The 11,790-nt window shown below is 39.1% G+C and overlaps 2 protein-coding genes across 6 annotated transcripts in view; one reads left to right on the top strand and one right to left on the bottom strand.

Annotated features, from left to right (window-relative positions):
• them4 (thioesterase superfamily member 4) lies at positions 1-4,826 on the bottom strand. 4 transcript variants are annotated; one of them, XM_028581366.1, is made up of 6 exons: positions 4,411-4,826; positions 2,168-2,357; positions 1,255-1,417; positions 755-865; positions 245-369; positions 1-114 (listed from the first exon to the last, which is right to left on the bottom strand). In XM_028581366.1, the coding sequence occupies exons 1-6, from the start codon at positions 4,540-4,542 to the stop codon at positions 68-70; spliced, it is 768 nt and encodes a 255-aa protein (XP_028437167.1). In that variant the 5' UTR covers positions 4,543-4,826; the 3' UTR covers positions 1-67. The 4 variants fall into 4 exon arrangements, with proteins under 4 accessions (XP_028437167.1, XP_028437168.1, XP_028437166.1 ...); XM_028581367.1 differs by having other exon boundaries at positions 1,255-1,314; positions 2,179-2,360; XM_028581365.1 differs by having other exon boundaries at positions 2,168-2,360.
• A 5,352-nt stretch (positions 4,827-10,178) lies between these two features.
• zgc:174935 (neurofilament medium polypeptide) overlaps positions 10,179-11,790 on the top strand; it is a 4,405-nt gene continuing 2,793 nt past the window's right edge. For both annotated transcript variants that reach the window (XM_028580636.1, XM_028580637.1), the window contains exon 1: positions 10,179-10,788. In XM_028580636.1, coding sequence (XP_028436437.1) covers positions 10,495-10,788 — 294 coding nt within the window. In that variant the 5' untranslated portion in view covers positions 10,179-10,494. The remainder of the gene's footprint in view (positions 10,789-11,790) is intronic.

An 11,790-nucleotide genomic window follows, 5' to 3' on the forward strand; every position in this document is an offset into this window, starting at 1 on the left:
CACACACACACACACACACACACACACACACACACGTTGTGGCCTCAGCTTGCTGACAGTGCTTGTGTCACTCTCCCAGTAGTAGGTGGCTGAAATTGATTGACAGGAACAGTGCTGCACGAGAGGCATGAAAGAAAACAGGGACAGTGACAATACAGAAGGTCAAAGAGCAGACATGTGACCAACTACAAGCTTTCACACCAACATGTCCCATCAGACACGTGTGGATAAAAATGTACTTTACCTGTGGTTTCTGTGTGCAGTTTGGAGCCATTGCTGCTGGTCACTTTACATGAAATAAACGTTTTTCTGCCTTCCTTCTTATCCAGAAAGGATTCAAGCAACACTGTGCTTCCCAGTGGGATGGGGCTGGGGACAAGACAAGTGTTTGTCAGGGCAAACTGATCATGAATGATAATAGTAATACAGTACATACAAATTATGCTCCACAGACTGCTCATTCCAAGTGCCTAATACTGAGATGAGACAAATTTTATCAGATGAGATCAAATTAACATCAGGATATATTGCTGAATAGAGGGTGTTGGATCTTCAAAATGTACAGAAAACTATTATCTATCATTATACTAACCAATAAAAAAAATAGCATTTCCGGTAAGGTATTTTACATTGTGTTGAATATTTAAACAAAGCTCCAAACGTTAATTCTGTTGGACTATGTATGACAAAATAACTATATCTATTTACACAACAAATTAACTTTGCATGTGTTTAAAATGTATTCTTACTGTACCTGCGATAGTTGATGTTAAGGTTGGCAGTCATTACGGGTCCAGAGAGTATAGTTGCATGAGTCCCTGTCACAGTATCAATCATAGTGGCTATTGCCCCCCCGTGGACATGTCTGGAAACACACACAATGTCTATTAGACATCAAATACAACCCAAGTTCTAGGATTTAAAAATAGCCTATTTAATGAGATAATTCCTTTTTGATTACATTATTGGCATTTTGTCTTTATTTGAAAGTGGATAATATAGAGGCAGACAGAAAATGGGGAAGTGTGAAGGGTATGACTTGCAACAATAGTCTGGCTGGAATCCTCTACCGTGGCACCCCAAACTAGCATATTTCAGACCAAGACTTAAAATCTTTTAAAATAATAAAATATGCAAATGTAGTGAAGGTAATATTACTGTGTTGTTTTCAGTATGGAGTACTGTTAGGTAGGAACAGTATGAAAAAAATAAAACGCATATAAATGTATTCAGAAACATGAATGGTTATCTCACCCTGGTGGCCCCTCCAGAAGGTGTCCAGCCTGGAAAACACACGCACACTTCTGCTCCTCACTGTTAACAAACAAAACATACTCAAATGCTGCCCCCGGGTCTCTGATGTTCCGGGTAAAAAGACGAGCTTTTGACTGGATTATCTTACTAAGATACACTCCACCTGATGGAAAAACACACAAGTGAACTGTCAACAGTTATCATTCATTTGGAGTCATGTTTTTGGCCACCTGAATGTCCAATATTCACTTTTTCACTGAAAAAAAAAGTTGAACAAAGTTACAAACCGGATAGTTAAAAAATGAGCTGCAGGTTCGTGTGATAATTATCTGTGGGTTCATCACTATGAGAAATCCCTTCCAAAACATTGTGACAATGTGGAAAGGATTCCTCATATACACATATATACATACACACACATACATACATATATATATATATATATATATATATATATATATATATATATATATATATATATATATATATATATATATATATATATATATATATATATATATATATATACATATATATATATATATATATATATATATATATATATATATATATATATATATATATATATATATATATATATATATATATATATATATATATATATATATATATATATATAAAAATTGTTTACGCTGAGGATGAGTTATGCATTACTAGGTGATAGGCCATGTCCACTCAAACCAGTCATGAACAAACTGTGCCCAGGTCAAGAAGCAACATTTAATCAATAAATGGATATTTTGTTATAATATAAAATATAATATAAAAAACAGACCCTCAGATCTTGATTATTGCAAAAAAAAAAAAAAAAAAAACTCTTGCCCCATCAGTTATGCACTCTATTTCACAAACAAGCAGAAAGACAGAGAAATGTCACAGTCTTCACTTTTACCTGTAGCATACTTGAGGAGGCGATTGTAGCTTGGCAGTCTCCGCCATGGCCCTTCCTGTTTCTCTCCTCCCTCCGTCTCCACCTCACACTGACTGTTATAATGCTCGTACAACCGCATCATTTCCGAGCCCCATGAGGAGTTAGGCAGGCTGAAGTCCCGGGGCTTGGAGGAAAAGAGCGATGGCAGCGCCTGCTGAACAGAGAAATGCCTTACAACAAGTCTACTACCGGATCTGGGACTGTGTTGGCTGTGTTGCGACAGGGCATGTCATAGAATTATGTAAAAAGTAGAACAATATAAATTTGTCATCCATCATACCATTTCTACCGAGGTCTCTATCCCTTCAATATCTCTGGTTGTATCAGGCCATTGGAGGCAATGTTGTAAATCCAAGCTAGGCCATAATTTCCACTGGGAACAGGGGGGACATGTCCCCCCCACTTTTCAAAATCCAGTTTGTGCCCCCCACACACACACACACACACATTCAAATTTGTTTGATATTATTTTATTTATAAGTCTCGGTGATCTGCCCTTATTTTAAACAATAAAGAAAGTAAGACATCTTTTTCGGTACATAGTTTAGTGCTATTTTTTTCTGGAAGAATTTATCATTACAATCAACTTAATTAATTTTGGGTTTTTGTATCATCATAGCCCCTAAACTCATGTAGAAATGCAGGCTGTTTTGTGTTCTCCCTCCCCAACTTCTCAAACCAAAGTTACACCCTTGAATCCAAGACATATGGCACTACTGAATGTACAGATATTTGGATCAATGTGATGTGTGCATTGGTTTATTAACAGACATTCCCATTATGTTATTATTTTTTCTATAAAACACTTCCTCAATTGCACAATGTTATATATATATATATATACACACACACACACACACACACACACATACACATATGCACTCTTTTAGGTACACCTGTAAAATCTAATGCATCCAACAGCTCAGCCATAAATTCTGCCTTTACAATGATAATAATGTTCAGTTTTAATTAACAGGGTATGTTAGAAAATGCATATAGATAAAGATATGCTTGTTTCTAGAAGATCACAAGAAGAGCCATATATATCTTTGTGACCTTGTTTTCTTGGGTAGTATATCTAGCCTATTGGAAGTGTTTTTGTCAAGGAAAAACCTTGCAGTCACTGTTGTGTAGGGTTTTGCTTCCTGGCACCAAAACTGTAGTAAATACGTTGGTTTTACATCAACCGAGATGGATCAGAGAGGTATTCATTTTGCTATGTAAATGAGGTTGGAGTTTGTAGTGTTGTTGTACTGGACCGCATTATATCAAAATCTGTTTCTAATATTCTTCCCCCTCATGTTTGTAAATGGGATGGCCAAAACATTTAAAACACCTCTCAATATAATGCAGTCCAGTTCAACACCACTGCAAACTACAACCTCAATAATAAACATTCAGTTAAATTAAAACTGTACCTCTCTGACAGTGCCAATCACAACGGAACATTATTATCTTTGTCACATACACGCAAAATTCATTCTCTGCATTTAACCCATCCTTTAAGGGAGCAGAGCGCAGCCAATCACAGCTCCTGGGGATCAACTCCAGATCTGAGCCAGTGCCTTGATCAAGGACACTGGAGAACCGTACATGTTTTTGATGGTGGGGGAAACCGGAGCACCTGGAGGAAACCCATGCAAACATGGGGAGAACATGCAAACTCCGCACAGAAAGGCCCGGAACGAACTGGATTTGAACCTAGAACCTTCTTGCTGTGAGGCCACAGTGCTAACCATTGGGCCACCATGCTGCTGTAAAGGTAGAATTTATAACTTAGCCGTTGTATTGGATTAGTGTTTTACAGGTGTACCTAATAAAGTGGCCACGGATTTTTATGTCAATATTGCATTATAAAATTATTATCCTAAGATATAGAATTGTATGTATGTTTCCCACACCTTATAGTTCCATTCATAAAAAATACGTAGTATAAACAGGTAAATAATAATGACTTAACTATGAGGGTTGACTTGACTTATACTGTGCATTTTCTATTCCCCTTGATGTCCAGTGTTTGTACAGGAATGCACTTAACACACGTTTACATTGAATCACAGGCTAACTGAACCCATCACTGAACTGAGAAACATCTGTAGCACTGAGTGGAGAGTGAGTTCACAGGGCACACAGATGAAACCCCCATTCATAAAGATCAGAGCAGTCCAAAGCACTTTCATCAAAACAGTGTACATTCTACCTACCACCATGGTCCGTACAAAGGTGGTCCCCCTGACTGAAACGCTGGTAGATGGTTGTCTGAGTTGAGTCTGTATAGACGAGAGTGAGCCGAGGCATTGAAAGCCCTTGCATATTCGACCAAGGCTCCTTGCCATTTATGGTTTAAAATGACGAGGATGGTGGAAAAGCTTTCACAGAGACCAAGCAGCCTGTATTTTGAGGTCTATAACTGATTGTGTACCGTTAACGGTTATAAGGCTAGCACCGTAACAAAGGGATATCGTTTTAATAACCACTGATATACCGTAAAAGCATATAATATACCTTCAGCATGTTTAATACATGTTTCTGTTTGGCTGTCTCGAAAACTAAAACTCCTACGGCCCGATTGTTTTACCGGTGACTTTCATGTGTCATCAGTTTCATCAGCGCCTGTCAACTTCCGGTACGAGCAGCGTCATTGAATCACGTGATTTACACCTTGCACTGTGAATGGCTGTACGTGGTTTCAATTGTAATGATGTAATACCTGATTTGTATTTAAATAGTGAGTATTTGATTTTTGGTATTCACAAGTATACAAATCAGATAGAGCACAGCACATTTTGAAACCTAACTGTACACGTGCAGTTTAGCGTCCCAAATTATTTTCCAAAAACGGAGTGTCCCAAATGATGAGGGTCTTATTTGAGACAGGTTAGGGTTAGGGTTAGGGTAGCACAGGTGGTTTAGCAGGTTCATAATTAATGAAGGACATTGTATGGGGAATTTGGGACACTAAACTGCATGTATACCAACCTAACTATCCTTCATGACAAATACTTTTTACACAATAACAAATTTGAAAAGGTAAAACCCTACTTTATATCCTTTTGTTTCCTCTTCACAAAACACAAAAGCCCTGAGGATATATGAACTACCTCGGCAATATATACAGTACAGGCCAAAAGTTTGGACACACCTTCTCATTCAATGTGTTTTTTTATTTTCACGACTATTTACATTGTAGATTCCACTGAAGGCATCAAAACTATGAATGAACACATATGGAATTATGTACTTAACAAAAAAGTGTGAAATAACTGAAAACATGTCTTATATTTTAGATTCTTTAAAGTAGCCACCCTTTGCTTTTTTGATAACTCTGCAAACCCTTGGTGTTCTCTCAATGAGCTTCATGAGGTAGTCACCTGAAATGGTTTTCACTTCACAGGTGTGCCTTGTCAGGGTTAATTAGTGGAATTTGTTCCCTTATTAATAAAAAAGCAAAGGGTGGCTACTTTGAAGAATCTATCATGTTTCTAATCAGTTATTTCACACTTTTTTGTTAAGTACATAATTCCATATGTGTTCATTCATAGTTTTGATATCTTCAGTGAGAATCTACAATGTAAATAGTCATGAAAATAAAAAGGAAACGCATTGAATGAGAAGGTGTGTCCAAACTTTTGGCCTGTACTGTAATATATATATATTCTCCATGTCTCTACCCCTGGCAGTGTTTAACTTTCTGTTGTAATGGACTGTATGTTTACTGTAAGTTATGTTCCTTAAAAGAAAAAAAACACAGGTAATAAAGATTGTCGGTGGAGGAGAGCTACAGGTCCCAAGGTAAACAGTTATTTCCCTTATTGTAGTATTGTTTTACATTTGTTTACACACATTTTCTTCTAAACAAAAGTCAGCACTCAATGTGGACTAAACTGTGGATAACATCTGAATGCTTTGACACAAAATGCATTCATCTTTCAAATTTAATGGAAAAACAATGTCACTGAACACCACTTAAATTAAATATGTGCTGTGGAAGCAGCTCGGCTTGTCTTCAACCTCCCCAAGTTCTCTCACACTACACCGCTCCTCCGCTCTCTTCACTGGTTACCAGTTGCTGCCCGCATCCGCTTCAAGACACTAGTAGGCCTACTTACATACAGGGCCACAAGCAGATCAGCCCCATACATCCAGGACATGGTCAAACCCTATACCCCAACCCGCCCACTCCGCTCTGCATCAGCCAACCTGCTTGCTGCCTCCTCACAGCGAGGGAGAACTAATCACTCAAAGATATCCCGACTGTTTGCTGTCCTGGCTCCCAAATGGTGCAACGAGCTCCCCATCAACATCAGGATGGCCGAAAGCCTACACATCTTCCGCCGAAGGCTAAAAACACATCTGTTCCGACTACACCTCGGATAATAAAAAAAAATTATTGAACCTGCACTTTCATATGTCTCTTTGTAGCTTTGCTTATTTAAAGCTAATGTACTTGCACTTACTACTTGTCGTCTTGAGTTTGAACCTTCACAGTTGAAAGCACTTAATTGTAAGTCGCTTTGGATAAAAGCGTCAGCTAAATGACATGTAATACAATTTTGTTTTCCAGTTAACTTCAGTGCATTGGCCTTTTGAAGAGGTGTTAAATTTGGGGGTGGTAGTAGCTCAGTCCCTAAGGCAGGGCTCTTCAACAGGGGGTCCGGGACCAGAGGGTCCTCAGTGTCACTGCAGGAGGGCCTCCAAATTGTTAACTTTTAAGGTAATGAATTATATCTGTGGATGGCTCACAGATACAGTTCATCCCAAAGGATTGGCTCTTCCACATGTTTAACATTAAAACATGATTTATAAAATCATGCCAACAATTATTAGGCCATTTGAATAGCTTAGTATTCTATGCAAAAGAGGTATCTACAAATGCTTTAGGCTTCCCTAAAAGTTATTGTAGGACCAGAGTAATATGCAACTTCATTTTAAACAATATATGTAGTAGGGGGTCCCTGATCTGTCCCTTTCAGTTAAGGAGTCCTTGGCTTAAAAAAACATTGAAGACCCATGACCTAAGGAGTTAGGTTGGACACCAGAGGGTCACTGGTGTAAGTCCCCGTACGGACCGAAGTACAAAGTATGGACTGGTAGCTGGAGAGATGCCAGTTCACCTCCGGGGCACTGCCAATGTGCTCTTGGGCAAGGCAGAATTGCAGAAAGACTGTCAGTATAATCCTTGATTCTGCACTAGGGGGAGGTAGAGGAGCATGTCATTAGCAGTTATTTATCATAATTTGGTTTCTGGTTCATATTTTCTAGTTCCAGTGTGTTGGTTATGTCCCTGCAGTATAAACAGCCCTCTAAAATCATGAGGAGAGAACACCAGAAAGCTCACCAGTCTGGCAATATTTCATATAAACTCCACATACCATGGGGCAATTTTTGAACTTTGTGGCTTTAATAAGTTTATCTGCTTGTCAGTTAACATGCATTTTGAGTGAGTGTTTAATCAACTGACATTTTTTTCCACACGCCAACATGACTTGATGAGATAGTTCCATGAAGCATAAGCTTATTATTCCCCCTGATGCAGTACATTTGGTTAACAAATTCTTCCATACCCAAAGGACCTCAGAGATGAAACCGATGCCTATATACACACACACACACACACACACACTTTTGTAGTTGCTGGTAGTCACTCATGTTTATTGAGGGCAGGGCAACAAAAACACAAGCAGGCTGGTTCAGGTGTTAAAATTATAGCTTTACCGGTTTAAATCAGGCTAACATTGCATCTGCATGACAGTCAAGTTCATTTATTTGTCGACGCTGAAATCACAAGTATTTTACAGTGACAAAGGGCATAACTAGATCCCACCAAAACAATCACATTACAAAATGGTACAAAACTGTGAAACATATTTCCCCACTACCTAGGTCTGTGCAATTTGTCCAATAAATGAATGTACAAAAACGACAGCGGTTACTTTCGCATAAGAAACCATCAGAGCTGTACTCACATCAGCAATATTACAAATTGTATCCTCATTTGCATGACATGCTTCTTTTTTTTTTTTTAATGTTCCCAGTCAATGTTGAGTTTACTTTATTCAGAGTCCACACAGCCTCCTGCAAAATTAAGAAAAAAAACAAAAACAAAAAACTGTTAATTTGGTGTACCAAGTCCTGATTACATAAGCTTGCCTTGCATCTTTAGTTTGTATAGCCATGGCTCTATGTGGTTCTGCTCTGTAAAAGGGATTAATGGGTTTAAACTGTTAAATAGTCTTTGATGTTCTGGACTGCTCTCGCTGACTACAAATACAGGCTTATTCTGAAGATGCAAGTAGGAGTTTCTGATCTTACCGTGCTTCGTCCTTGGATGTATCGGCAAAGGCACAAATAGCTTTGTCTCTATCCAAAATCTGTTGTTTCAAGCTCTGAATTTCCTCTTCAGCCTTCTTTTTAGCCTGTTCGTGATCAGCTGAGGAAATGACAGTATAACAGAGATAAACAGATGTTATGAAGTTCCACATTTAATACACAAATGAGTGAAATTGGAGCTAATAAGCTCAGTGACTAAGTCATGCCAGACATGTGGCTGGAGCCCTATAGGTTGGAGCTGGCATATTTGGTTTTTAATCAAAAGTGTTTGAATAGAGGGTGCAAACTGACAGATCTCAGCAGCTCCAATCTAACATCTGTCTTTTAAAAGGCCAAGAGAAAACTTGATTAAGGTGTTAAGAGACGCATTATGGTTCGTACAGTCGCTTATCTGCATCCGTTTGGGATTGACCAGTGTTGTACAGAAGCACACTTTTAACTATCTGCATATAGCGATTTCAGAACAGCAGAGGTGAAACAAAAGCTGCCTTACCTCTGAGTGTAGTCATGCTCTCTCTCATACCGTTGCTCTTCTTCTCAAACTCTTCCTAATAAGGACACAGGTGAAAGAATTTGTCAGCAGATATGGTAATGCATGAGGAGAAAAAAAAAAAAAAAAAAAAAAAAAAGATTCAATAGAAACATGAATTACATTTATGGATTAGGCCTAACAGTAAAGTTGATCCAGATTTGTGTGTGTGTGTGTGTGTGTGTGTGTGTGTGTGTGTGTGCGTTACCTTCTCTGCGATACAGGTCTGCAGATTTTTACCGAGTTCCTCTGCTTTTTGTTCACCTTCGGTCTTCTTCTTCTTCAGCGTATCTATGTTGGTGTTGACGAACACCAGCTTTGATTTCATCGCCTGGATTTTGCTTTTCACTTCGATGATGGTATCCTCCTTCCTCTTGATCTGCTCCGTGTTCTCCACCGTGCGGCTTTTCAAAACACGCAGGTTCAACTCCTGGCGCACGGCCTGGAAAACCATTACAGCCACTATAGCCACACTCAGGAAGGCCAAACAAATCGCGAGCTTCATCTTGTTTGAGACGAGAGAAAAGACACAATGGGGCCAAGTGGTGGAGTTGCTGTTGCCGCCGAGTCACTTGTTGTTCATATCTCTCCAAACGTGCACGATGTGACTGCGCGTTTACCGTTGGCCTACCTGTAACCTGCTCCACCTGCTCAACCGGCTGGGCGTGACAATCCACGTATTTCCTCCACAGCCTCTTGCCCTCTCCTTATAAGCACGCGCTTACGATTGGCATCATGATCACATTGCTTGCCTGACCAAACACTTTGTTTCAATAATAATGAATAAGGAACAAGAAACTGATGTCAAAATACAATTTCCACAAACATCAAAACATGTTTGTTTTTTTACAGTGGGGTAGACCCATGAAAAATCTGAATAGGCTACTTCATCCGCCACTTTCGAAATAAAGTTAAAAATTAAACCTATCAGGCTGCTTTATATTTAACCATATGTTCTTATATGAGTCACCGTAAATACATTAGTTAAACAATTTAACTAATAAAATTTGTTTACAGTGTTTATTTAGAGCTAGAATGAACAGTCAATCTACATTCATTTGGCTTTTATGATTTATAAGGTAGGCCTATTATAGGCTAGGCCTATGAGTTTGATCAAGGTGCGCAGGGCATGCTGACAGCACCTGTCTCTCCTCAGATGCCATACAGGAAGAGGGCGTGTTTTTATGACACACTGGGGGAATGCTCAGCAGCTAGACCCAACACACACCAATGATTGTCCAAACTAACAGCGCAGGTGAGTCAGCCTCCTTAGCTGATTGATTTTAATTTGGTAAATGTAGAGAGGTGTAACTAGGGCGAGACTGAGAGGAGCCTTATTTTCGTGCGAGCACTTGCCGACACTTTGACCTATCTATCATCAAATTCAAGAACAAACCACTCACAATACAGCTCGCAGATCTCGTGAAACATGAAGGTACAGTTTCTGATACCTGTGGCATTACTCGTGTCTGTCGCTTTGGTTGGGGTCATAAAAATACGGCAAAATGAGCAGGACAAGGAGGAAAAACGGAGCAAGTTTCTAGAAATCAAGCTGCGGGTGACCTACGACGTGCTCGGAGAGTATCAGAGCGATACGGCAGAGACGGAGACCAAGCTGGAGAAGACCCAAACTGAGATGAAAGCGCTGATAGAGGAAGCGAACATGGCCCAGGCCAAAGCCGATAAGGCGAAGGGTGAAGTGGACGTCTGCCAGGGAGGCCAGGTGGGGAGAAATTTAATGATGCAGGCAAAGAGAGTAGGCTAATGAATAGTGAAGCCTTGTGAAAGTTATGTTGGATTTAGTTTCCACAGAGAGACCTACAGTAGATTGTGTCTACTTAAAAGGGAATTAAATGCTCCACATTTGAAAGGGGAGCTTGATCTTGAGGGGTTAAATGTAGGCTAGGCTAATAACCAAAAGGCTAAACATTACTTTATAACCTTTTGAAATGCATCGCCTGGCTCTTCATAGCCATTAGAAAGATGTTTGCAATGTAGGCCCTAGTCTCTTTCTGTGAGGAGGAACAACTGATTTGCATCACGTCAGGTGTACAAAGAACCTGATTGTTAAGAAAATCTGGTTTGTCTTTAAACCATTTATTGTTGAAATCATATATTGTCTCTGCTTGTATACATGGCAGGCCTTAGCCAATATAGGTCAATTTTCTTATATTGGTACCAAATTAGTTTTGCCATAAAACTGGTTATAACAGTGGCTGTGCCTTTTTTCTTTATTTTTTAAATTCTTTTAGAAAAAAACAACCCTTATCAATGAGAAATCTTATCTGTCTCTGTCCCCAAGTGGTCCTGTACTACTGAAATGTGTTGTTTTTACTCATGTTTCTAAACACTAAACTTCTTAAAAAGGCAATAAATGCATGGAAATGTGTATCACATAAGATAAACGTTCCTCTGCTGTGGTGTCAAGTAGCCAGATTCACCCTTTATGCACTTTATGAACCCTCTCTGCAACATCGATCAAGTGGCTTCATAGTGGATTAAGGTGATTCTTCAGTGTTTCTCAGAGCATCTAAGGAAAACCTCAACCGAAAAAGAGTCTTTCAGGGCACAGAAAATGGGGTAATGTGAAAGAGATTGACAAAATGTTAGAAAAATGTAGAAGAAATAATCTTTTTCAGCCAGGTAAGGGGAATACATGAAGTATATCCGTATACTTGATAATGTAACACTGATGCCAAAACTGTGTTGTGTGCAGATCCAGTTA

This window comes from Perca flavescens, chromosome 6, assembly GCF_004354835.1.
Source record: "Perca flavescens isolate YP-PL-M2 chromosome 6, PFLA_1.0, whole genome shotgun sequence".
NCBI classification, from domain to species: Eukaryota; Metazoa; Chordata; class Actinopteri; order Perciformes; family Percidae; genus Perca; species Perca flavescens.

Bases quoted from the DNA above. Each gene is read 5' to 3' on its own strand.
- them4 (XM_028581365.1), bottom strand. From the start codon at position 4,542: ATGGCAAGGAGCCTTGGTCGAATATGCAAGGGCTTTCAATGCCTCGGC. The intron at 2,361-4,410 runs GTAGGTAGAATG...TTCTCTGTTCAG, and splicing joins CCTTTGTACGGACCATGGTG to CAGGCGCTGCCATCGCTCTT. The intron at 1,418-2,167 runs GTAAAAGTGAAG...TTTTTCCATCAG, and splicing joins CCTCCTCAAGTATGCTACAG to GTGGAGTGTATCTTAGTAAG.